Raw genomic sequence first — 27293 nt, 5'->3', positions numbered from 1 at the left:
GCATTTTCATAGTTGAAAACTAGACAGTTCTAGAAAATATAGCTCAGTGAGTTTTAAAATAATGTTTCTGGCTGGGTGCTGTAGCTTACGCCTGTAACCCCAGCACTTTGGGAGGCCAAGGCGGGTAGATCGCCTGAAGCCAGGAGTTCAAGACCAGCCTGGCCAACATGGTGAAACCCCATCTCTACTAAAAATACAAAAATTAGCTGGGTGCCTGTAATCCCAGCTACTTGGGAGGCTGAGGCAGGAGAATCATTTGAACTTGGGAGATGCAGGTTGCAGAGAGCCGAGATTGCGCCATTGCACTCCAGTCTTGGCAACAAGAGTGAAACTCCATCTCAAAAATAAAAATGAGAATAAAATAAAATAATGTTTCCATAAAATTCCATAATGACTTAAAAACTGAAATCTTATTTGCATTTTTAATTTTTTATATGATACATAATAGATGTACATAGTTTTGAAGTACCTGTGATAATTTAATGCATTCAATTTTGCATTTAAGAATAAAAGCAGAAGTGCCAAGAGCCAAATTGATTTACTCAGAAGACCACTTGCATATATATTAAACTCACCTTATCTTGCTTCCTGAGATGATCATTTAATGAGTAATTCTAGGTTAGTGCCATAGGCATAATTTATTATGGTTTCAAGATGTCATTTGATAAACACACTTATGATGCTCTCTTAAGATAAGTGGAGAAATGTGTACTGAATGAGGGTTTGGCCAAGTTATAATTGTACTCAAGAGTGTTAAGTAGTTCATCAACGTCAACTTTGGAGACAATCTGTCTTGTGGAGATATCTAACTTTGTTCTAAACACTGCAGTGTTCAACATTTTCATCAATAGCATTAATGGACAGAGGAGGCAGGACATTTTAGTTGACTACAAATTCAGCATAAGTCAATGGTCCCATGTGATTTTTATTTAAAAAAATGAACTAATACAATCACCTTAATAAAAACATATCATGTAAGTCAAGAAGATGATGATTCCACTGATTACTTACCATCTGGAAAGTAAACAACTCTAGAAACAAACATGTTTAATGGGAAGTTAAATGGTCCCAGAAAAAGATTTGAGAAAACTCTTTTCCTCTTATTGATAGTAGAAATTATTGGGTAGTGTTATTTTTTGAGGAAAGTACGTTTTCTATTTTAGGAATTGTTAGAAGTGAAAAAATGATAGCCTTGTATTCCTTTCATGTGTTTGGCACCAGCTGAAAGTAAGATACAGGAGTCAGGAACCAGTTAAAGCTGGATGGCTTGGACTTTTCTAGTGGGTTTCCCTAAACTTCATGCCTGATTTAAATAGATTAAATATGTACCCAGTCCACTTGGGTGCCCATCTAGACGACCACAGACTTCACCTCCAGGGGATTTTCGTGCCTTAGAGCCAACCTGAACCCATGCATTTCATGAAAGGCAAATCCAAAAGTGAGGGCCTCATAGAGACAGATCTGAGCATGCTCAGTACCTTCTTCCAAACCCTCAATTAGGAAATAAATTCCTCCCCAGCAGAGATTGAGGAGTTGGGAGACGGGTCTGGACTTGTATTCAAGTTTCTCTCCTAAGCTTGTTGTAAATTTTCAGACAATTGTAAAACATTATTCTTCTGTGGAGAGTCATAGGTTACCTGAAGAAGTCATTAAGGAGTTGTCATTGTCTGCCCCTGGAAGGCCAACAAGTCAACAAATGTCCCTGCTCTTCTATGAAGGATCTTGTGGCGCAGTAGGAGTGGGACCTCCCAGAAATGACCAAGATGATGAGAGAGAGTTGAGGCAAAAGAAGACCTGAGAGTGTCTGGTACAGAGAAAGAGGCTTAGACAGGTCGTAGGACCAATTCTCCAAACAGTCAAAGAGCTATTAAAGTTGGAGAGCAGCTGGACTTTTTGTGTAGCTCCAGGAGGCCAATTCAGATCCATTGGTGGAAACTGCAGAAAGGCAGATCTTTGCTACATATAGGAAGATATTCTTAACACAAGTAAGGCACACATTCTCAAAGTACTGTTTCAGAAAAAGTGTTCAAATAGAGGCTGCCAAAATGTTGTAGTGGAGATTCTTAGACTGAATAGGTGGTTGATCAAAGTCCCTATAAGGAGGAAAATAAGCATTCTACTTTCATGAAGAGATGGAGAGAGAGAGAGACCAAGCTAAGCTGTGGCACAACAGCCAAAAGAGGGAGGGGCAATTAGTAATTTAATATTCTTTTTAATGAGGGGAACTTCTAAGAACATCTGGGTTTTAGACTCAGAATTTAAACTTTTAGTAAATGGCTGAAGGAAACCACTTTCGCTAAGTTGGGTTAATGTTTCTCTGAGGAGAGATAATCTCTGTGGGATAGTAGAAGCAACATTGCTTTGCTTCGACTCTTCAACCTGAAAACACATTTTTTTTTTTTTTTTTGAGACGAAGTTTCACTCTTGTTGCCCAGGCTGGGGTACAATGGCACGATCTCGATCTCGGCTCACAGCAACCTCTGCCTGAGTTCAAGAGATTCTCCTGCTTCAGCCTCCCAAAGTAGCTGGGATTACAGGCACCCATCACCACACCTAGCTAATTTTTTTTTTTTTTTTTTTGAGACAGAGTCTTACTCTGTTGCCCAGGATGGAGTGCAGTGGTGCGGTATCGGCTCACTGCAACTTCTGCCTCCTGGGTTCAAGAGATTCTCCTGCCTCAGCCTCCTGAGTAGCTGGGACTGCAGGTGCGCACCACCACGCCTGGCTAATTTTTTGCATTTTTAGTAGAGGCGGGGTTTCACCATGTTAGCCAGGATGGTCTCAATCTCCTGACCTTGTGATCCGCCTACCTTGGCCTCCCAAAGTGCTGGGATTACAGGTGTGAGCCACCGCACCCAGTCTTATTTTCTTAAAAATCACTTACAAAATGTATATCAACAGCAGGACTATGGGCTAAAATGAAAAACTCAAAGGCAAGGCAAGATGTGACTTTCCTATATGCATCAGTTACTACGGGACAAAAACCAGTACATACTAAGTAAGAAGGCACCCAAAATGCTGAGGAACGGCACAGAAAGGAGATATAAAACCAGCAGGTGGGGATAGATAAGATCACTTTTCAGCTTCAATGTTCTTTTGAGTCTATGCAACAGGGACATTTGAGCCTCTTCTTAAACCAGAGATGGATGTGGATTAGACTAGGACAGTGGAAGCAGAGAAAGAAGTACTGCTACTCACCGCTCCTAGCAGGACTACACTCAGATTGGAGCAGAGACAAGTGGCAGGTGCTTTCCTATTGTATCTTGATGTGCTCTCTTGGGAAAGGCCATCACGTCTGATTGTTCCATTAATATCTACCTCCTCCACTAGGATATCATCTCCTCAACTGCAGGGACTGATCTACTTGTATTCACCAAATTATGCTTCTAATACTAGCATGGTTCCTAGTGTATAGCAGTAGGTGCTCAATAAATATTTTTTCAATGCAAGAATAAACTAAGGGACTTCAAGAAAATAAAATAGTCATGAAGAATTGCTTTCTCTATATGAGGTACATAGAGGGGTCAAATGCATAGAGCAAGAGAATAGAATAGTGGTTGCCAGAGGCTGAGTCGGGGGAAGACAGAAGATTAGGGGGGTAGTGTTTAGTGGATACAGAATTTCAACTGGAAAGATGAAAAAGTTCTGGAGATGGGTGGCAGTGATAGTTACACTCAATGTGAATGCACTTAATGCCACTGAGCCGTACACTTAAACATGGTTGAAGTGGTACATTTTATGTATATTTCACTACAATTTATTTTAAAAAGAAATGGCTTTCTTGAGAGAAAGGACAGGTTATTCCGGGAGAGTCCAAGGAATCACCTAACCAGGGAGTCTCTGATGGTCAGCATCTGTGTGTTTATAGATGTGTGTGTAGACAAGCCAGACCTAAGCTGACTTTGCTGTTTGAGAAGACTCCCCAGATCATGGTTTGAAAGATGTTGATCTAGTCCAACCCCTTCACTACAGATGGAAACTAGGGCTTTCTCTCTTCTGTTCACAAGGTCTATCACACTTTACTCAGAACTTGAAGTCTTTATAATGATTCCTTAGTCATGAGAAGTGGGACTGTGCTCAGGATCAACAGACAAATGGTTTCCCATCTGTAATTCTTGCTCCAGCCCCCTAAATTTTAACCCCCTGTAGGTTGTCTCAAGTTGTCTCTCTGAAGTTGAGTTTTACTGTAATTGAAACTGGAAAAAGAAAAATGAATGAATAAGGATGATTTGGCTTTTCTTTTTTCAAGGGGCAGGTGCAGGTGGCAGATCTTTTGGGCATCAATGGAACAGGGGAAGAGCGACTACCACAAGACCTGAAGGTGTCCACTGACAAGGAGGGTGGCGTCCAGGGCCTGCTCCTGCCTGAAGACATGCTCTCAGGGGAAGAATATGAGTGTGTCTCACCTGATGACATCTCCTTGCCTCCTCTCCCAGGAAGCCCTGAGTCCCCCCTTGCACCATCTGACATGGAGGTGGAAGAGCCTGTCAGCTCCTCCCTCAGCCTTCACATAAGCAGCTATGGGGTACAGGCTGGGACCAGCAGCCCAGGGGATGCCCAGGAATCTGTTCTTCCACCACCTGTTGCCTTTGCGGATGCATGCAATGATAAGAGAGAAACATTTTCAAGTCATTTTGAGAGGCCTTACCTCCAGTTCAAAGCTGAGCCCCCTCTAACCTCCAGAGGATTCGTGGAAAAGAGTACTGCCTTACACAGAATCAGTGCTGAACATCCAGAGAGCATGATGAGTGAAGTGCATGAGAGAGCTTTACAGCAGCACCCTCAGGCTCAGGGCGGTTTGCTAGAAACACGGGAGAAAATGCATGCTGATAATAACTTCACTAAAACCCAAGATAGGCTGCATGCTTCCTCTGATGCATTCTCGGGCCTCAGGTTTCAATCAGGCACCAGCAGGGGCTATCAGAGGCAAATGGTTCCTCGAGAAGAGATTAAAAGCACATCAGCAAAGAGCAGCGTGGTCAGCCTAGCTGACCAGGCACCTAATTTCTCCAGGCTCCTGTCTAATGTAACTGTCATGGAAGGTTCTCCAGTGACTTTGGAAGTTGAAGTAACAGGATTTCCAGAGCCTACACTGACATGGTGGGTAGCCTATAATGACAAGCCATAAATGGAAACAAATTCAATCACAGAGAAAAATCATTCTGTGAGCACTAACTGAAAGGTTTAGGGCTAGCTGATTAATATTCTATGACACTGCAACTCTGCATGATTCAATCTCACATCAGACCCCTCTCATTTTAGTAGCAGCATAGTTAATACCTTTAAGAAAAATAAAAGTTAACCATATAAAGTACTAATAATTTAACAAATTTCCAAAGCACTGTAGGTTGGTTGTGCTTGTTTTCTTCTGTGTTTAACATTCCACATTTCTAAAGATTGTGGGTTGAAATTATTTTTTATTGTCTGTTTCCATATAAGCATGGCATCTGCTTGCTTTAACTACCTTTATGCAATTGAAAATATAAGAATTTGTTTTTATTTCCCTTTACTCTCATTTACCTCTTTCATCTTTTTCCTCTTTCCAACAGTCACACGTGTCATCTTTGTAACATTTTGTTTTACTAGGATTTCTTTTTACAAATTTTTTCAATGTGAGAGGTGAAATATAAATATTTCTGTCACAGTTGCTCCAGGTGACAGGCAATAAACTCATTTTTGAAAGGTAGTATAATAACTGAGCTGTAAACGATATGATTTCACTCTGGAGACATCATTATTTTTTAGCCTATTTGTTTCAGTAAAAGCAAACTGTAGAATACTGGTTTTGGATCACCTACTATTGGTAACAAAAGCAGTTCTTTCTCAATATGTGGGTTACTTTTAAACATTTAGAAAATTCTCCTCCTTAAGTAAATTTATTTGAGGACAAAGTGACAAATCTGCAAGAGCCACGTTTATACTTATAAACTAAGATTAAGTAAAATAGCATTTATTGATCACAATGTTTCAGTAGATATTAAATGATCAGTTTCAATTATTGTGTGTGCCCATTGATGGTACTTGAAATATGAACCAGTTATCTAAGGAACTTATGAGAAAACTTTGGTTTCTCAAATTATTTAAAAAACTGCACTTGTGCTATATTAGTGCAGTCACTTTTGCTTTTTGTTTTATTGTCTTGTTGCATGTTTTTACAAATCAAGAGTGTCATATTTATGAATTTTAAAGATATTTAATTCATTATTAAATCTCAGTTCACTCCAAAGAAAAATGTTGTCAGATGTGTTTCTTGTTTTTGTCCACACTGTAAATATTAATAATTTGGTTAGTATGTGTGTGGTTAAAGAAGCACTGCTACATACGTGTTGTTGAAGAATATTGCAATGTTGTAAACAAATGTTTTGCCATCAGATTTACAACTGTGCTCAATTAATAACTGACAAGCTTTCAGGATATCATACATTCTTAGGATACCCAAGAAAAGGCAAAGTTATCACTTAGGCAATGGGAACAGAAAACGATTCACATTTGTCATCACCCCTGAGTGATAGATTGTGGGTATAAATAAATAAACAAGAATCTCAGACATACAAAATAAAATTATTTCTTTATAAAACCATGCAGTTAAGCACTCATGTTCATAGGAAACTTCTAGAAATATGTTATTAATAGTCATAATCCAGTTGCATAAATACCTTTTATAATTAGAAGTCATTTTCTTCTAATGAAATTGCTTCAAAAAAATTAAATGAAGTGATCTCATCAGGAGGTGATGTTAAGTACAGTCCTCTAAAACAGCACATCTGTATTGTCCTGTGGATACTGTGGTATGAATATGATGGGGTAGATGAGTCTCACTCCCATACAGTTTATAAGGAGTCACAGCTGCTGTTCCAGAGTGGCAAAAAGAATAAAGCTGGACAACATGAGGGTGCCATTTCACACCCTAGGTAATTGTTACTATGAGCAAATGGTGGCCTAGTGTGACCAGATGGTCTGCTTTGTTTTTGTTTTTAGGGGTAGCTGGATATCTGAATTTTCATATGCAATATTCCAATTTTTAAAGGATTTCAAAAAATTCAGTTTTCCAAAAACATTGAGCCAGTCAAAGCAATTCTCTCGCCACCAGTTGCCAACTTCTGCTTGAAAGATAAACAGCGCATAATACCAGCTACTCAGGAGGCTGAGGCAGGCAGATTGCTTGAAACCAGGAGTTCAAGACCAGCCTGGGTAACATAGCAAGATCCTATCTCTTAAAAAAATAAAAAATAAAAAACTTAGCCTGCACATGGTGGTAAGCGCCTGTAGTCCCAGCTACTTGAGAGCGTGAGGTGGGAGGATTGCTTGATCCCAGGAGTTTGAGGCTGCAATGATCTCTGATTCTGCTACTGCAATCTAGCCTACTAAAGAAAAAAAGATAAAGAGCCCCACTGGAATTTGTTGTGGTTACAAGGTTCCTACTAATCCTAAGAGAATATTGCAGTGGTAATGGGCCTATTTGCAAGCATTATTAGAACTTGGAAATAATGTGAATAAACAGCAATCCTGACTTTAAAAACTGCCTCTCTGCTTCAGGTACAAGAAGGGCCAGAAACTGTCTGCAGATGGGCACTTACAGGTTTTACACAAGGAGACAAGGCATTCGGTGTTCATTCCAAAGGTATGCAAGGCAGATGCAGGCCTCTATGTGGCTCGGGCCCAAAACTCTAGCGGCGCTCTCTCTTCCAATGTCATCCTCCACGTGACAGGTAACTGCAGGCTGCCAATCACAAGAGTAAACTGGATAACCCTGTGTGTCATCTATGTTAGTGTGTCCCTAATGTACTGGCTACTCACACAATAACTGTGGTGTTGGCACTAATGGACATCATTCTCATGTGCCTAAAGAAAAGTGCCGCTGTTTATCTTCCTGCACCTCCTGCGAAGCATCTCCCACCAAGTGTATCTCCCGTCTTATCACCATACTTGTTTGGCTAATACCACTGCTAGGTGAAATAATCAAATTTTCTTGAGTGTTTAATATATTTGAGAAGCTTGGTAAATTGTCTATAGTGGATAAGAACATATTTTTGTACTCTAGAAAGAGATGTTTTCAACATAATATGCAGCAAAATTATTCTATGCCTATTCCCTCCTAATTTAAGGGTGTGCAGATGAAAGCTGACATCGGCATAGAGATGTGCTAAATTTCAAATACGGTTGTTCAATAATTTATTTTTAATTGTATTTTAAAACATCCCTTTGTAGGGAATATCAGTAGAACTATTGAATTGATGTTGTATTTTTGCATTAGCTGTCCTTTAATTTTGCTTTCCATGTCTTGATCTTGTTACTGAAATGCATTCTGTGTAATTTCAACATAGACCACATTCCTGAGTCTGATGATGTCACTGTAAATAATCATTCCTCATGTTGCTCTCACGGGTTTGACATTGGAGGATAGACGTGCCATCAACTTTAAATAGAGTTTCCATCTTTTGTCAGCTCTGCATGTCATACAGCAAGATGGAACACAGGTTGCAAGAAAGAACCAACGTTATTCCTGACATTCTATTGATGTGTTTTGAGCAGCAATGTGTAACCAGGTGTTTCTGCTTCTCATCTTGATTCTGCTGATGACCATTTTTATACTTTATGGCGAAGCATCTCATTGCCTCAGTTTCCTGTCTGGAAAATGAGTTCATCATCTACCTCTTGGGCAATTGAGAGTTTTCATTTTGTGTCTTTTAAACATCTGGAAAATGGAAAACACTGTATGAGGGCTAAGGATAATGATATTGTTTAATGTAATTTGTCATCAGACCGGCCTCCTGCTCACTATTTCTTTTTTTTTAGATGCTGTTTTTTTAGAATATTAAAGGAGTGCTGTTAACATGTAATCTTCAACTAGTTCCATGGAGGAAAGTGATGTTTTATGAATTAGAGCTTAAATTCCTGAAGACTGCATTCTTTTCAAAGACTTGAAATTAAACTCAGGAGGATACATTTTGTTTGTTCTAGGGGGAAACATGTAATAGAATGGTATGAGATGAATTCTATCCTTTTATAATAATTATTACTATAATATTGAAGTATCCTATGCCTTTCTGAAACACTTTATTCAAAAAAGATCATTTTTTGGCTTCCTTTTAAAAATAAGCTTGAAGTAGGGAAGCATTTGCTTTTTAGATTTTAAATGTAGTCTTATTATGCTGAGGAAAATCTTTAGTTGAAAGAATAATTCATTACAGATTTTTGATGAAGGGAAGAAATTAATTATGTTGCTGGAAGACTGTCTACAAATAATCAAAATATTTAAATGTAATGTATTCAAGTTGTTATTAAAAAGTTACTGAATGTTATCTGAAGATGTGAAATGTGTAGTCAAGTAAAAAGTTGGCGTATACTTTCTTGGGCTGCATATCCAATTTAATTAAAAAATTAAATCTCAGTTTCCTTCTAAATTTTGGTAGAACTATATTAAAAGCTTGTATACACAGCATTCTAGGAAATTTCTCTTAACTATCTTTTTTTTGGTTTTTTTTTTTTTGTTTGAGAAAGAGTCTTGCTCTCTTGCCCAGTGCAGTGGTGCCATCTTGGTTCACTGCAACCTCCACCTCCGGGTTCAAGCAATTCTCCTGCTTCAGCCTCCTGAGTAGCTAGGATTACAGGCATGCCTACCTAATGTTTACATTTTTAGTAGAAACCAGGTTTCACCATGTTGGCCAGGCTGGGCCTCAGCCTCCCAAAGTGCCAGGATTACAGGTATGAGCCACCATACCCGGCCTCTTGTATCCTTTTTGTCCAATTTCAAATAATGTGTGAATCTTGCCTAACTGCTATTGCCCATGTTGAAGCTAAAGAGTAAAAACCTATTCATGTCCAAAGAAGGCAGGTGAGACCCGGTAACAAACTGTCTCTCTTCCCACTTTCTCTTTCTTATTAATTTGGCAGGATCTCCCTTCCCATTTTGTCAACATGGTTGAATTTGTGTGTTGGGGTTGTTAGGGCATGGGAATTCCTGGTTTGCTTTCTCTATTGCATGCTTGTTCATGTTAACTCTTTGGGGAACAGAATGAGATACATATGCATCCATGGTTATGATGGAAAAAAGCATGCAAAATCCATTTCTAGAGAGAGGAGAGAGAGAAAGGTGGGGGTGGGGAGCACAAAGATCAGAAGAGTACTATGCTGATATTCAAGATATAGTACAGATAGCTTTCTGTGTACCTATCCATCTACCTATTCATCTGGGCTATTGATTGACTCCCACAGCAGTAAAGAATAATTATTCAGTTATTCTTCTGGTTATGTTTTAATTTCAAAAACTTAAGTGTGATTTTCCTTTTTGCTGGGATTTCTGTCTTGAGCAAATAATTCTTCTTATGAAAGTATCAATTGCAGTTACTGGTTAAAAATGTAAGACCTAGGAAATTTAAGTGTTGTTTCTATTTTAAGGTATATACATAATTTATAACCATTTACTTCTAGAGAAAATCCTGAATGGTTAGTAATATCAAAACATTTTCAACAAGAAAACTAAAATGAAAAGAAAGTTTAAAAATTACATGTGTTACAGCTCTTTTAGAATTTGTCTAGCAGGTTTTCTGGTGAAAATTAAACTCAGGATTTTCACCAGAAAACTTTTTAAAACTTCTAAACTCTTAAACAAATTATAAATACTTGATATTTCGAAGAACTGCAAAACAAAATGTTTTTAAGTTTTCATAAGGCAAAATCATTGAGTTTTCCAGCTTTGATTTTCCAATAAAAGGATGTATAAATATTTGGTGGTAGTTTTTCACACTCAATTCCAAGAGAAATTTACTGTAGGAATCTGTACATTTGAATCTCTGAATATTCTATGATATTTAAAATATTTGAACAAGATGCAGAAAATTTTTTAGCTATATTAATCAATAATGGTAACCTCTATCACTCATAATCAAGACACATACTTAAAATAGATGACTACAAGACCCTTCTAACTGCTTTGCTCAAATTTAAATTTCCTCAAGTAGTTCATAGGCCCTTTACAACCTGGCCTCCCCTCTCCAGCCTCCTATTACCCCCAACCCCTAGCAAAGTGACATTTAACTTCAGGGTTTTAACATATCATGCTCTTCTCTCCAGCCCTTTCTTCCTATAACTCTCTTACTATCTTCACCACCCTATCTTCATGTGACTTAACTCTTGCTTATGTTCCAGTTCTGCTGAGACACAACTTCCCCTGGGAAGCCTCCTGACCCATCAAGTCCAGAGTAGATGGTCCTGCCATGTGCACTGTCAGCACCTGCACTGCCCAGCCACGCCCCTGAATATACACACAGAAGTCGCAGGTTTGAGCATCATTCTCCTCTGGCTAGGCTGTAAGAACCTTATCAGCAGGATTCATGACAGCCCTGTTGTCATTGTATTGCCAGTACCTAAGACACAGTCACACTCAGTAAACCCTTTTGAATTGAATTGTTGCCAAAGGTAAACAAAGATAAACCTAGCTTGTTTTTCTCCCCTTTTTAGAGGGAGGAGAGGGGAAATGTAAAAAGACAAAGATGATTCTCCCTTCTTATAGACAGGAGTCAATCCAAATCAGGCCCTAACAATGAAGCACTCATGAAAATCTCTCACCTCATCTGCAAAACTTGTGTGAGAACCCTCCAGACCCTCTGGGCTAGACCCTGATTGAACATTTGAATTTAAAAATAGACGCTGGCTCCACGGACTAAAATAATAGTAAGGAGGAAAGAGGAAAGGTCCAGGATTGTTGTTCCTGGATCAATATTGTTCCAACATTTTAAAGTGTTCCAACATTTTAAAACATATGTACTTAGGCATAAATCATCATCCGGTATGAGGAACTGGATGCCTCCACTCTCTATGACTAAATCCAAACTGTCAAAACCAGAATTTATGTACTTCTTTAGAACACTACGTAAATGATCAATATTTAATTGTAGCTGGGGCTCAGTAATCTGGGCTGTGAACAGATCTTATTTGAAACCAGTATTTCATACAAACTTGTAAATATAAAGAAAGCCAAATCCAAGAACTTAAGAGTATTTGAATTCCAAATGAAGAAAGGAAAGAATATCTTATTTTGTTCTGCTTTATGTTTGTCTTTATTCATGACCATTTCTTACTAAAAATCACCATCTGAAGCTTTTGAAACTCCTGTTGTATGCACAGCATTTTAAGTGCAGCCATGAAATAAGTTAGTTGAAACAAAATAAAATATCTCCTTCCAGTATGCTCTGATATTGTGTCAATGTAAATGCCAAGGCATGACAGACTGTTTTCCATTTATAATAAGCGGAATCTTGAGTTGCATTGGAAAGCTAAAAGATTTGCATTGACTTAAATGAAAGTGTCCTTTTTAAAGCAAAAACAATTCATTTTCTCTGTGCTTATCACAGGAGATGAGATTTGAATGTTATCAGTTGTGCATGAATTCAACCTCAAAAACAGGAAGCACACAGCTGTGATTTTGGCCTTTTTCCATGAATCTCCACAGCACTGTTCCTTTTGATGGTGAGGGTTTGTATAACATCATGAACCATCTGAGCATCAGTGCAGGTTGGAGGCATGACCCTCCTCAGGGTGAACAAGCCTTTGTGTTGAGAGTTTGAGCGTTTGGCCTGCTCACTCTTCCTTCTGTTCAACAGCAGTTTCATTTGTGTAACCCAGGACATGGCAAATCGGATTCATTGGATCCTCCTTTTTGTACCGTAAAATTAACTTCCTATCTTCCTTAAAGAGCAAGAGTGCAGAAATAATTGTATAGACAAGAATGTGTGTGTATTCCCAATTAGCACAATAAAAACTGGGTGAAATCAAAATATATTTTAACCATAGATAAAAAAAATAGATCAAATCCAATTTTTCTTTAAACCTGAACAATAATAGTTACATAACATGAAGTTTTCTATCTGTATTCTCATGGCTGCTTGCCATGGCTGTTTTTCCATTTAGAATGCACGTAAACATCAATACTTGTAAAATAGCAGCTCCAGAACTAGGTAATAAAATGAAATCTTTTTCCTTTGTCCCATTCAACAACAGTTCTTTTTACAAGAACTTTATTGATTCAAGCATCTACAAAATGGTATTTTTATCTTATGTATGCATTTAAAAAAAAACATGCAATAAAATCTTTTGAGTATAAAAAAATCAGTGAAATATAAAGGGACCTACTTTATCCATGGCAAATTGTCTCCAACGCATATTATGCTAATGATGGCAGACAGCCACCTCGCTTTGTAATAAGTATTATGCACACCCACACACAAACAAGCTGTTGGAAAACAGAATCAGCTGGAAATGCAGACAAGGTAGGAAACCACTTACTTGGCAGGGTCAGAAAGGCGAATATGCCCATTTGCTCCAGAACCGCTCCTCTAGCAGCTGCTGCCGTGCCAACCCTACAGGGCCAGCCTTTGATTCAAGTGAATGCAGCTCCAGAAGGTGCCTTTTAAAATGCATTTTTATTCATTTCTATTACTCTTACAAGAGTAATAGTATTTCTTCACATTCTGGTCTGGGTTAGTAGATTAAATAAGAATGCTTCCCCACCCAAAGAACATAATTTCTGGTGAGAAAATGGGGTCTATGGAAAGCTGAAAGATTTGTATGCTATGTTCCACTTAGGGGTGGTGACTGGGCATATGTAAAACTGGAAGGGATAAACTGGCTACGCAACACGGTGAGGACACTGAGTGTCAGCTTTGGCTTTCAGCTTCTCTGTCTGTGTGAATTTCCTGTGGATTCTGGAAACGTTTTTAGGGAACTCCCCGAGAAGTTAGAGACCACAATAAAATGTTTCTACATGACAATTTTTGTTACCCAGTAAGAGAACTCTACTGGGTTCAGTAGTGTCAAGGTGGACCCTAAATCCATTTCCTGGTGTCTTTAAAGGGAGGCCATGGCAGACACAGAGACACAGAGGAGACACACAGGGAGGAGGCAGTACATGACACGTGACAACAGAGGCAGAGATTGGAGTAATGCAGCTGCTATAAGCCAAGGTGCACCAGAGATTGCAGTCGCTGGAAGCTAAAAGAAGTGAGGAAATACATTTCCCTAAAGCCCTTGGACAGAGAATGGTTGTTTTGGCTTAGACTTTGGACTTTTGGATTTCTAGCCTTCTGAACGATGAAAGAATACATTCTGTTGTTTTAAGCCACCCTGTTTGTGGTGCTTTGTTATGGCAGCCCTAGGAAGCTACTACAATGACCATGTTTTAGAAGAACCAATACAAGTCTCTGGTAATAAAATTCCCAGAGACCATTGCTAGACACCAGTCAGCCTTTCAAACCAGCACTCCTGGGGTATGCTAGAATACCTCAGCTTTCTTCCTGATTTGAAGGGATCACCCTAGTACATATCAGTCCATCAGTAACTTTTCATCTTCTATGTGAACATCACCCCCTAAGTGCACTATGGTGCAAAGAGTTCTAGAAGAAGCTGAAATTATTCACAACAGGGTTCGAGGGAGGGGGAAGGAAAGTTGTCTTTAGACATATAACCAAAGTAAGAATATATACAATATAAGGAAGGGGAATAGAGAAGTTCAAAAAATGGGATTACTAACAGTCAAAAATTAGGAAATACATGACCTAAACAGCACTATCAATCTACTTCATCTAATTGACACATAGAATATTCCATCCAACAACAGCAAAATACACATTCTTCTCATGCTCACGTGGAGCATTTTCCAAGATAGACCACATTCTTGGCCATACATCATCCATTAAAAATTTAAAAGAATAATAATTATACAAAAGCAGGTTTTCAGACCACAATGGAATGAAACAAGAAATTAATAACAAAGCTCCAAAATCCAGAAATATCTGTAGATTAAACAGCACACTTCTAAATAACATGTAGATCAAAAAAATCTCAATAACGATTTTTAGATATTTTGAAAAATATGAAATTACAAATATAACATAAAAATCTGTGGGATGTAGAAAAATAGTATGTAGAGGAAAATTTATAGCATTAAATGCATATATTAGAAAGAAAAAAATCTAAAATCATCCTAAGCTGTCACCTTAGGAAACTAGAGAAAGAAAAGTGGTTTAAGCCTATAGCAAGCAGAATAAAAGAAAACTTAAAAACGAGAGTGTAAATCAATGACATTTAAAACAGGAAAATAATAAAGAAAATCAATGAGACCAAAAGCTTGTTCTCTGAGCAGATTAATGAAATTGATATACTTCTAGCCAGGATAACCAAGAAAAGAGAGAAGACACAAATTACTAATAATAGAAATGAAAGAAACTCTAAGCTCACAAATTTGATAACTGAAATGAAATAGATCAATTCCTTGAAAGACAAACTACCAAAACTCACACAAGCAGAAATAGAAAACCTGAAAAGCCCTTTATCTGTTAGAGATATTGAACCAATAATTAACAACTTTCCAAAAAAAGAAAACACAAGGCCCAGATGATTTCACTGATAAATTTACCAAACATTTAAAGGGAAAAAAATAGCCATTCTCTACAATCTCTTCCAGAAAATAGAAGCAGAGAGAACTCTTTTTAAACTTATTCTCTTGGGTCAGAATTATGCTAATAGTAAAACCAGGTAAAGGTATTACAAGAAATGAAAACTAAAAACCAATATCTCTCATGAATATAATTACAGAAATCCTCAACACAACACTAATAAGTTAAATCTAACAATGGATAAAAAAAATCCCACACAAGACGTGGGATTTGTTCTAGGTATATATGGCTCTTTCAAAATTCAAAAATCAATCAGTGAATCCACCACATCCACAGGCAAAAGAAGAAAAATAATGTAATTATATCAATTGATGCAGAAATAACATTTGACAAAAATCTAATGTGTATTCATGATAATTTTTAAAAACTGTCAGAAAACTAGTAACAGAGGAAACTTCATTAGCTTGATAAAGAACATTTATAAAAACCTGTAACTAACATCATACTTAAGGACATCTTCTCTTACCACTCTTATTCAATGTTGACTGGAAACACTAACTAGTGAATATGACAAGAAAACATAAAAGTTACTAAGATTTTAAAAGAAATAAAACTAATTTGATTTACAGATATCATGACTTTCTACCTAGAAAATCCCAAAGAATCTACAAAAAACTCTTGGAACTAATCAGAGTATAGCAAAATCACCAAAGCAGAAGATCTGCAACAACTGCACTCAAGAAAAAGTTGGGAGCTGTCAGTGCAGTGATCAGGCATCTCCAGAGACCATGGCAAAGGCAGGCTGTAAGAAATTGCCCCTTTTCCATACGTTGGTTGCAGACATTATGGAAACCTGAAATCTAGTTGCGACATGTCACACTTGCTTTTTCTTGCACCTTCCTTTGATATTTTGGTGGGGGGTGGGGGGTGGGGGGCAGATTTGGGAGAGGTAAATTACTTGAAGAAGATGATGCTCAACAGAATGAGGGAATACTTGACGTGAAACATAAATCAAATTTGATCATGAACTGCCATTGTCATTATCAACAGATCAAGAGAGAAAAAATAGAAAGAAATTGTAATTACAGGATTGCTGAGCTGGGCTTTCTCCAATAATAACATGATCAAAATAAAATAAAAGAAGTCCTTTTGGCCTCTGACATCACATTCTGGAGTGGATGATTTACCAGTTGGTCATCTGCTGTGCTGCAAGAATGAATGTAGCTACTGTGGGTATGTACTTTTCTATCAGCAAGGATGGGCCCTGGCTGCTAGTATTATTTCTAAGATTTCTTCTTAGAAACCTAAGCTAAAATATGCCAACCACTGTATTATACCTTTAAAAGTAATATTTCATAAAGTCATATTTTAGTTTGTTAATTAATTAAATGATAGAATACAAATGGCTGTTTTGGCACTTTTAGTTAACTGGAAACTTTTCAATGCAACTAATTGTTTTGTATTGTCTAAATGTTAAGTATAATTATTTTCTTCATTTCCATTAAACATTTTCTTGAGGGTAATTTTTGGTCTTATATGTCAATATTCTAAATTATTATGGCATTGTACTTTATTACTTAAAAGAAAACTAACTGATGTACCACAAAAGCCAAGTATTAAACTTGTATTTTATCAAAGGCCTTGTAAATATAGTAGTATAAACAGTAGAGCACTGTAAAGACCCCATCCAGGACTTATAAATGGATATACAAAGTACCTATTATAGGTTTTGTTCAAACCTATGTCAATACATTGTATAATTGCACAAATACTGATTTACTTTGAGAACCCAAAATGGATTATGAACACCATGAAAGATGGCCCAGGTTTAACAGGATGTTCCTGGACAAGTCAGGAGCACAGTCTAAGGTACAGGGGCTGGTCCTCAGTTGCAGCTGACTTTTTTTTTTTTTTTTTTTGACGAAGTCTCACTCTTGTCGCCCAGGCTGGAGTGCAGTGGCGTGATCTTGGCTCACTGAAACCTCTGCCTCCCGGGTTCAAGCGATTCTCCTGCCTCAGCCTCCTGAGTAGCTGGCGTTACAGGTGCACACCACCACGCTGGCTAATTTTTGTGCTTTTAATAGAGATGGTGTTTCTCCATGTTGGACAGGCTGGTCCCAAACTCTTGACCTCAGGTGATCTGCCTGCCTCAGCCTCCCAAAATGCTGGCATGAGCCACTGTGCCTGGCCACAGCTGACTTTTTCTTGGCACATGAGTTTCATTCCTCTGTGCTCTGACTCTAATCCATTGTAGGCAAAAATTAAATCAGTTAGCAGAATGATACCATCTCGTAGAGAATCTCAGAATTAGAAAAGCCTATACCATTTCTTTAAATATAAGAAATTGTTGGTTAGCTTAATCAAAATTATATAGCAGAGTGTGTTACATGCCATAAGGATCATTGTGAATGAATACAAACTATTTCAAGAGATTTGAATCTTTGCTATACGTGTGTGTGTGTGTGTGTGTGTGTGTGTGTGTTTCTCTGTATGAGTTCTTGTATGAATTCAGTAATACATAAAATGCCCTGGTGATATATGATGTGATCAGGTTAGAAAAACACCTCATGCTAATGGCGCCAGTGCCATTAGCAACTTATGGCCTAGATTTGATGAAGAAATAAGCTTCTCTCATTTTAACAGTGGTATCATACAGAGAGTTACTTATATACATGCTCTGGATAAAAGACTCAGCACAATTCCAGTTTTAAAATAGATAATTAAAAATCTGTATATTTCAAACAAGATTTCCAGATAGCTGTTGGAAGGGGGGAAAACATCGTTTAGATATGTGTACCCATATAGCAACCTCAAATATAAATTCATTTAAATTCTTCATTGATAGCAAACCAAAAAGAATTATTTCTAAATAGAACTTTGAAGTTACTTTAATTTTAATGTAATAACAACGTCATAACGTCATAAATCTTAGTTGAGAAGCAGCTGTTGGTTTTTTCAATCCATTAGTTATGGTATTTCAAGCTTCCATAAAAGTACTGAATCTAGATCTTTAAAGATGAATTTTTCTAGCTCATATCTTAAGGTTACTAAAGCATACATGATTACTGCAGGAACAAATGTTTTGTGTGTTTATTTCTTTTTTATTGCTAATGGTTTATATGCTAATAATAAAATGTATATTATGTCTACTAAATACCTGGAAACAACAGAATTTGCTTGCCTGTTTCTTAGCTTTACTGGGAATTCCTTAAAGTATAATTTGACATTAAGTTCCTCTAAAGGTAATAAATTTAATCTGATTATCTCATTCAAACTTTTGCAGATAGAGGATGCTTATTCTTATATAAATATTGACTCAAAATGCACTTAATAAATGCAATTTCTCCAACTCAAGAGAAAAAATAATCATGGTGGTTAATATTTAACCACCATTAACATACACCAATTAAACATCCCATTGCAGAGTAGTGGTTTGTTTTATGGAAGGATAGTAATCAAAGCAAGTTAAGACAGTTTTCTGTAGTCAAATGTACTGGCTTCTCATTGTGCTATATTCCTTTTCATGTGTGGACACATGGAGAAATATTTCTTTTTCCACCAATCTGAAACTTTGCAGGTTGGCTCAAACAGACTCCATATACAGTGCAAAGATTACATGGTTATTTTAATAACATTAACAGACATATTTGAAATGAGTATAATTGATATTTAAATTATATGACATTGGCTGTGCATGTTACTGAAAATAAATTACAATCAATCTTCACTTTTGTTTTAAATTTCTAATGATGGATATGCCTTTATATGTCTAATATAAACATTTCCATTTAGAGATAACATAGATGAGATAAACGGCCCTCCATTGATGTTGCCCTGAGAAACCTAGGGCCATCTGAATCCTTTTTAATTGGGTAAATGTAGGCTTTTTGTTGAGGTTATCATGTACCTTTATGCAAGTAAATTGAAATCCTAAATATTGCTCATTAAAATAGTGGAACACTAATTTTATAAAATGTCATGCTTTCGAGCCCATTCTCAATCTTGTATTCATAGAGAAGGGAGCACTTGTTTTAAAGAATTGGAGTATTCTGTATTACTCCTCTTAAAATGTTACTATTTGGAGGAGCTAAAGACCAAAATTCTTTTTTTTTTTCAGGAGGGATTTTTTTTTATTATTATTATACTTTAAGTTCTAGGGTACATGTTCACAACGTGCAGGTTTGTTACATGTGTATACATGTGCCATGCTGGTGTGCTGCACCCATTAACTTGTCATTTACATTAGGTATATCTCCTAATGCTATCCCTCCCCACTCCCCCCACCCCACAACAGGCCCCAGTGTGTGATGTTCCCCCTCCTGTGTCCAAGTATTCTCATTGTTCAATTCCCACCTATGAGTGAGAACATGCGGCGTTTGGTTTTTTGTCCTTGCGATAGTTTGCTGAGAATGATGGTTTCCAGCTTCATCCATGTCCCTACAAAGGACATGAACTCATCCTTTTTTATGGCTGCATAGTATTCCATGGTGTATATGTGCCACATTTTCTTAATCCAGTCTATCATTGATGGACATTTGGACTGGTTCCAAGTCTTTGCTATTGTGAATAGTGCCGCAATAAACATACGTGTGCATGTGTCTTTATAGCAGCATGATTTATAATCCTTTGGGTGTATACCCAGTAATGGGATGGCTGGGTCAAATGGTATTTCTAGTTCTAGATCCTTGAGGAATCGCCACACTGTCTTCCACAATGGTTGAACTAGTTTACAGTCCCACCAACAGTGTAAAAGTGTTCCTGTTTCTCCAGATCCTCTCCAGCACCTGTTGTTTCCTAACTTTTTAATGATTGCCATTCTAACTGGTGTGAGATGGTATCTCATTGTGGTTTTGATTTGCATTTCTCTGATGGCCAGTGATGATGAGCATTTTTTCATGTGTAAAAACCTAAATTCTAATCCTAGCTTTGCTACAGAAGAACTCTGAGGATTTAGGCAACTAAAATCTTTGACCCTCATGTTCCTTGCCTGTGAATTATGGTGCAAAATAGACCATTTCTAAATGTGCGTCTAGCTCTCACTGATCTCTAAGGGGTATTAAACACACAGTGTGTTCTTGATTTTCTCATTGGAACAGGCAGGTGATATTGCCAAGCACTTGGTGTTTGGGGCCAAATGATCAAGAGAACAGTCAAGGTTTAGAAGAAAATTTAAAGGAAATTTCCTGGGAAGCAGAAGACAGATAAGGTAATAATTTTATTTGCTCAGAATAGTGTACTTTTTGGCAGTCATAACAAATTCTATTTATTCAATAAAGAAAAAATATAAATATATATATGATTGTAGGACTTCAAATATGGTTCACTAAAAACTTGGTGTACCCAAACAAACAATCAGGCTCTTATTCACCCCCAAAAGTCCCAGGCTTAAAGCCCTTTCATGCAGTTGTGGCTTTGTTGAGTGATGAAATAACTGGGAATATAGCACATACTAGTTGATGAAAAATGTATTCCTATGTTAGAAAAAAGAAAGTCAGCATAGATCTTGTCATTCTCTAGAGAAATGCAAACCTAGTTTAACATTCGTTTTGTGTCCAGTGAGTATTATAAAAATGCATAGTGGTATAATAGAACATAGAAAATAAAAAGTCACTTTGACATCTTTAACATGTGGAACCTTGAGGAACTTCATAGATAGATACCCTTATAAGACTGTAGCACTCTAAACAGGGCTATCAAAATGTCCACCCACATGGTACCTGCTTTAATGAAGAGCTCAGTACCAGTTTCAGGCAATTTAAAAATCTTAGCCTTTATTATATAGAAATTAAGTCAAATTATTTTTCTATTATGATCCCTTTTGAAATAAGCTTTAACACATTTCTAATGCTTTCTTCAGAACAGCTCATATGAATTAATAATTTTTTTAAAAAAATTCTTTCATTTCAATTTAATCTATTAAAACTTTAGATCTCATTCTCAGGGAAAAATTACTTTATTGCATGTAAAGTAATTACAAATAGAATATAGTTCACAATTTTCTTCCAAATTAAGCTTGAGCCTCAATAAAAATATTTTTAAATGCCCAACAATATTCAGTTATTATTTGCCATGTTTCTGTTTTCATGGGAAGATATAATATGTTTAATAAAAATACATATCTAAAAGGATAATCCAATTTGTAAAATTATAAATTCTAGTTTTCAGTCAAAACCACCCTGAGCATGAACTTATCAGAATCTTGTCTGAGTAACTACAACCCCTCCCCCAACCTTAAAAAAACACACCACAGCCCCACTCTCCACCGGTGTGGCCAAACCAAGGGAAAGGAGAAGCAGGAACGTAGCTACACAGGTCAGAGCCAAATACGAAGAGTAAAAATAGTACCTTGAGCTTTCAGAACCACAGATTTTCAAAGTGAGCCAGAGGGCAGAGCAGCAGCTACATTTTCAAACAGAAGTAACTACATCTTTCTAATCAACTGCCGTGTTATGGAACATAAACTGCAGGAAATGATGGCTTAATGTCCTTTTATGTATCAGATAAGCAGGAGGAAGTATCAGTGGTGTGCTTTACTTAGTGAGAGAAGCTTAATAAATATATTCAATAAATATATTTATTTATTTATGTCCCTTAATGCAGTAGAATGCTTTTCAAAAACCATTCAACTTGTGTGTACACTGACCAGAAAATGTTCTATATAAAAAACTGTATTTTGCTTAGGTTTTGAGATGAATGTTTCATGAGATATTTGCATATGTATTAAAATTATTTAAATATGAGGAAAATGTGGTATTTGTGGTGTATTTCTCTAAAGCAGGATTTTTCAACCTTGATACAAGGTTGACATTTGGGACTAGATAATTCTGTGTTTTTGGGGGGTTGTCCTATACACTGTAGGATGTTTAGCAGCATTTATGGGTTCTACCCACTAGATGTCATTAGCACCTCCACCCTCAGATGTAACAACCATGATGTCTCCAAATATTGCCAAATATCCCCTGGCAGAAAATCATCCCTGGTTGAGAACCACTATTTAAGGAAACAAGATAACATAAGCTTGGTCAAGATTACACATTGGTGTTTTGTCAGTACAATTTAGAAAATAAAATCCAGCGAATAACGTGGTCTTCACAAAGCTATTTTACTGTTTCTTAATTATTGAAAGTTTTTCTTATTTTTGTTCTTAAATGGATTAGTTATCCTGGGTAGATTACTAAATAGTTTTAAGTAGTTGAATAAATTTGTTATGAGAGCTAAAATTCCTGACATACCACTGCCCTGACATACCAGCAAAATGATAATGATGATGTTCAATTAAATATATCAAATAAAAGCCTGCAAAATTCAACAGACTGAAGTCTATATTCTGGAATTTGACAGCAAAAAAAAAGTGTGTAGGTTATCATTTTTTGGCAAAGAGGCCCCTAAGTACACTTGCAATCAATGGCTACATGCGTAGTTCCAAATGTCATCTTTATTACTTCTGTTTAAATCTGTCTCTAGAATAGTCTCCAAGAATGTAGCTTTTTTACTTTGGAAACTCTTACTCAGACAGATCCCCAGTAAAGCATGATAATTTAGTAGCTTAAGAACAAGTTCCTCCTCCTGTCTGCCCTTCTTTCTCCCTTATATGTGAGGAAAGTGGAATTTCACAAGATGACTCCATTCAAGAGTCTTGATAAAAGTCGCCTTTACAAATGCTTTTACACTGTTTTGGGGAGTGTAAATTAGTTCAACCATTGTGGAAGACAGTGTGGTGATTCCTCAAAGATCTAGAACCAGAAATACCATTTGACCCAGCAATCCCATTACTGGGTCTATACCCAAAAGAATATAAATCATTCTGTTATAAAGATACATGCCCACGTATGTTCATTACAGCACTATTTACAATAGCAAAAACATGAAATCAACCCAAACACCCATCGATGATAGACTGGATAAAGAAAATGTGGTACATATACACCATGGAATACTATGCAGCCATAAAAAGGAATGAGATCATGTCCTTTGCAGGGACATGGATGGAACTAGAAGCCATTATCTTCAGGAAACTAACACAGGAACAGAAAACCAAACACCACATGTTCTCACTTATAAGTGGTAGTTAAACAATGAGAACAGATGGACACAGGGAGGGGAACAACACACCCTGGGGCCTGTTGAGGGTTGGGGGAGGGAGAGCATCAGGATGAATAGCTAATGCATGTGGGGAATAATACTTAGGTGATGGGTTGATAGGTGCAGCAAACCACCATGGTGCATGTTTACCTATGTAACAAACCTGCACATCCTGCACATGTATCCTGGAACTTAAAATTTTTAAAAGTTACCTTTATGGGTTTTGTTTTTGTTTTTACTTTTGCTTTTGGTTTTTCAGTCAGGGGAATTATTGATCATTGCTAGACATTAGGAGGCGGTAAGAATGCGGTAAAAATAAATTTGACATTGTTTAGAAAGACTTCTGAAAACGAACACATTGAAAATATTGCATATGTGGGCCAGGTGCGGTGGCTCACGCCTATAATCCCAGCACTTTGGGAGACTGAGGGGGGTGGATCACCTGAGGTCAGGAGTTTGGGACTAGCCTGGCCAACATAGTGAAATCTCGTCTCTACTAAAAATACAAAAATTAGCCAGGCATGGTGGCGGGTGCCTGTAATCCCAGCTACTCAGGAAGCTGAGGCAGGAGAATCACTTGAACCTGGGAGGAACAGGTTGCAGTGAGTGGAGATTGTGCCACTGCACTCCAGCCTAGGCAACAGAATGAGACTCCATTGAAAGAAGAGAGGGAGGGAGGGAGGGAGGGAGGAAGGAAGGAAGGGAGGGAGGGAGGGAGGGAGGGAGGGAGGAAGGAAGGAAGGAAGGGAGGAAAGAAGGAAAGAAGGAAGGAAGGGAGGGAGGGAGGGAAGGAGGGAGGAGGGAGAGAGAAATAGAGAGAAAAGAGGTAAAGAAGAAAGAAAAAAAGAAAATATTACACATGTGTATCTTATATTAGCAACTTCAAATTTCCTTTTCCTTTTAGTATGAAGCAAAATTCTAACATTCCTAGAAAGTGTTAGACCTGTCAACCTCCAGGAAGGATGAGATCTGCTTCCACACTGCACAGTGTCCAGAAGATCAGGACCATGTGTCACTTGGTTCAAAGATGACTTCTAAGTGGTACCTGGAGATACTGAAGTAGGTCATGTGGTTTTGTCTTTATTTTCAGAAGAATATATTATGTTTCATAACTCTATGTTTTTCTATATTATCCACAGAAAAAGAGCATGAGTCTTTCTGATTCTAGGAAGTACTTCTGTCCTAAACCAACAGTAGTTTCAGCTAAATTCTTATATTTCAGGCCATGTTCTCAGGTATACAACACATAAATGAATGAAATACTTATTCACAAGACAATATGCACCCTTTTCTCTTAAAGAAATAAACATGTGGCACATTTCAGACAGAAGCTAAACACAAAAGTTTTTGCCCAAAAATACAACAGAGGAAACAAAAGTACTAGAAGTATGAAAAAGTACTAGCAAGAATCAGTTGTCCACTTAGGTAAAGGGGCAGGAAATAAAACTCTTTTGTGGAGGTTATCCTGTTTCTAAGTATAAATATTCATATGTGGAAATATCCATAACCCATGTGAATATTACATATTTTGTTGTCCTTTCTACTTTTAGAGCTATTACTGTAAAATTATAAGTACATTAGAAATCTAATGTGCAGATATAACCTTAATGAGTAACCCAAAGTTCTCATTCCTTACTTCTCTTAGGTGCAGATTTTAATCTCATCCTAGAAAGCTAGAATATGAAAACCAATGATTTACTCAGGGAATGAGCCTGGTCTACCACCCAGGAGCCACGTTTAAAGTTATTGTTTTATTTCCCTCATTCTCTTCTTATTGTAGAATACACCCTAATTATCCCAAAGTACTTATTTTTTTATGGTAAAAAATGGGTCAGAATACATACCTATTAGAATAGCTAAAATCCAAAGCACTGACAAAGCCAAATGCTAGTGAGGATGTGAAGCACCAGGAACTCTCACTCACTGTTGGTGGGAACGCAAAACGGCAGAGCCACTTTGGAAGACAGTTTGGCAGTTTCTTACAAAACTGAACATACTCTTGTCATACAATCCAGGAATTAGTTTCCTTGGTATTTACCCAAATGAGCTGAAAACTTGTGTCCACACAAAACCTGCATGCAGATGTTTATAGCAGCTTTATTCATAATGGCAAAAACTTGGAAGCAAACAAGATGTCCTTTAATAGGTGAATGGATAAACAAACTGAGATACATACATACAGTGGAATCTTAGGCAATAAGAAGTACACGACTAAGGCATGGAAAGACACTAAGGAATCTTAAATGCATATTGCTAAGTGAAAGAAGTTAATCTGAAAAGGCTACATACTGTATGACTCCAGCTATATGGTATTCTGAAAAAGAAAACAGTACAGAGACAATAAGAAACCAGTGATTGCCAGGCTTTAGGGAGAGAAGGAAGAAGAAGATGAACAAGTGGAGCACAGAGGATGTTTAGGGCATTGAAACTACTGTGTATGATACTGCAATGGTGGATACATGTCATTAAACATCAATCGAAACCCACAGAATGTACAAAACAACAGTGAACCCTAATGTATATTATGAACTTTAGTAATAATGCATCAATATTGGCTCATCATTTATTACAAAGGCCAGCTTCTGGATGCCAGGACTTACTTTTATCTTTTTGAAAGCTTACTGTTTTTTAAATTTACATATACTCTTACAACGGTTGTTACTCAACTAACCTCTAATGAATGTAGTCTCTGATGGGTTAATAATACAGTTGCCTCTCCCTACTCACATGTTCTGCATCCATGAATTCAACAAAATACATATCAAAAATATTGAAAAAAGAAAAACCCCAAAATAAAAAAATACAAATAAAAAATACAACATAACTATTTACATAGCACTTACATTGTATTAGGTATTATAAGGAATCTAGAGATGATTTAAAGCATATGTGAAGATGTGCATAGTTTAAATGCAAATACTATGCTACTTTATATAAGCGACTTGAGCATCCACATATTTTGGTATCCGCTGGGGGTTAGGGGGTCCTGGAGCCAATCCCACAAGGATACTGAAGGATGACTATACTGCAAGCGTCCCCAAATCACAATCTATCAGCAGAGATGGGGGGAGACAAAGATTCACATTACAGGTGATAAGTGTTCCTTCATTTTGACAAAGAATTTGCCAAAGGTGAAACTGTTGCTAAAGCTTCCTCATTTTAAATGGAAGAGTACACATTAACACTTAGATCCAAAGTGAAGGCCTAGAGATGAGCAGTTCTTTGCTGCTGAGATATGGTAATAAGCAATTAGGAAGTCCTGTCCTCTCCAGCCTGCTCCACTCTCATTTCCTTAAAATATGATTCAGGGATTCTGAGAAAGTTGGTCACCAAAAGCTCAAATTGTCATCATATTTATCTGATAAAGTTGTTCATGTCCTTAAGATATATGTTATGGAGCATATCATTAGTTTGCTAGCGCTGCCATAAAAATGTACTACAGACTGGGCAACTTAAACTTACTGAAATTTATTTTCTCACAGTCCTAAAGACTTGAAGTTCAAAGATCAAAGTGCCAACAGAGCTCATTTCTTCTGAGGCTTCTCTCCTTTACTTCCATCTTCCTCCTGTCTCCACATGGCCTTTCCTCTGTTCCTGTTTTGTCTTAATCTCTTGTTCTTTTTTTTTTCTTTATTTTTGGAGATAGAATCTCACTCTGTCACCCAGGCTGGAGTGCAGTGTTGTGATCATGGCTCACTGCAGCCTCAATCTCCCGGGTTCAAGTGATCCTCCCACCTCAGCCTCCTGAGTAGCTGGGTCTACAGGTGAACGCCACCATGCCCAGGATTTTTTGTTTTTGTTTTTCTTTTTTAAGACAGA

General features: G+C 37.3%; 1 protein-coding gene, 1 long non-coding RNA gene and 1 other non-coding gene across 6 annotated transcripts in view; all 3 read left to right on the top strand.

Moving 5' to 3' along the window:
• CCDC141 (coiled-coil domain containing 141) overlaps window positions 1-15826 on the top strand; it is a 219622-nt gene extending 203796 nt beyond the window's left edge. Inside the window, exons 23-25 of one of the 4 annotated variants that reach the window (XM_055380321.2) lie at window positions 4250-5100; window positions 7537-7709; window positions 11149-11979. In XM_055380321.2, the coding sequence (XP_055236296.1) occupies window positions 4250-5100; window positions 7537-7709; window positions 11149-11186 (1062 nt within the window). In that variant the 3' untranslated portion in view covers window positions 11187-11979. Of the gene's footprint in view, window positions 1-4249; window positions 5101-7536 lie in introns of all 4 variants that reach the window. The other 3 variants (XM_019021976.4, XM_055380322.2, XM_055380319.2) reach the window with 3 other exon arrangements.
• On the top strand, window positions 10509-10567 carry LOC115933847 (U7 small nuclear RNA). The gene has a single exon (XR_004069694.1). It is a non-coding gene; the product is annotated as a U7 small nuclear RNA (small nuclear RNA).
• Window positions 15827-16355: 529 nt separating the features above from the next.
• Window positions 16356-24837, top strand: LOC129532122 (uncharacterized). Its single transcript, XR_008677747.2, has 3 exons — window positions 16356-16625; window positions 20489-20598; window positions 24379-24837. It is a non-coding gene; the product is annotated as an uncharacterized lncRNA (long non-coding RNA).
• Window positions 24838-27293: the final 2456 nt, after the last annotated feature.

The sequence above is a fragment of the Gorilla gorilla genome, chromosome 11, assembly GCF_029281585.2.
Source record: "Gorilla gorilla gorilla isolate KB3781 chromosome 11, NHGRI_mGorGor1-v2.1_pri, whole genome shotgun sequence".
Taxonomy (NCBI): Eukaryota; Metazoa; Chordata; class Mammalia; order Primates; family Hominidae; genus Gorilla; species Gorilla gorilla.
The sequence above is the reverse complement of the archived record's forward strand: the minus strand, read 5'-3'. Positions and strand labels throughout refer to the sequence as shown.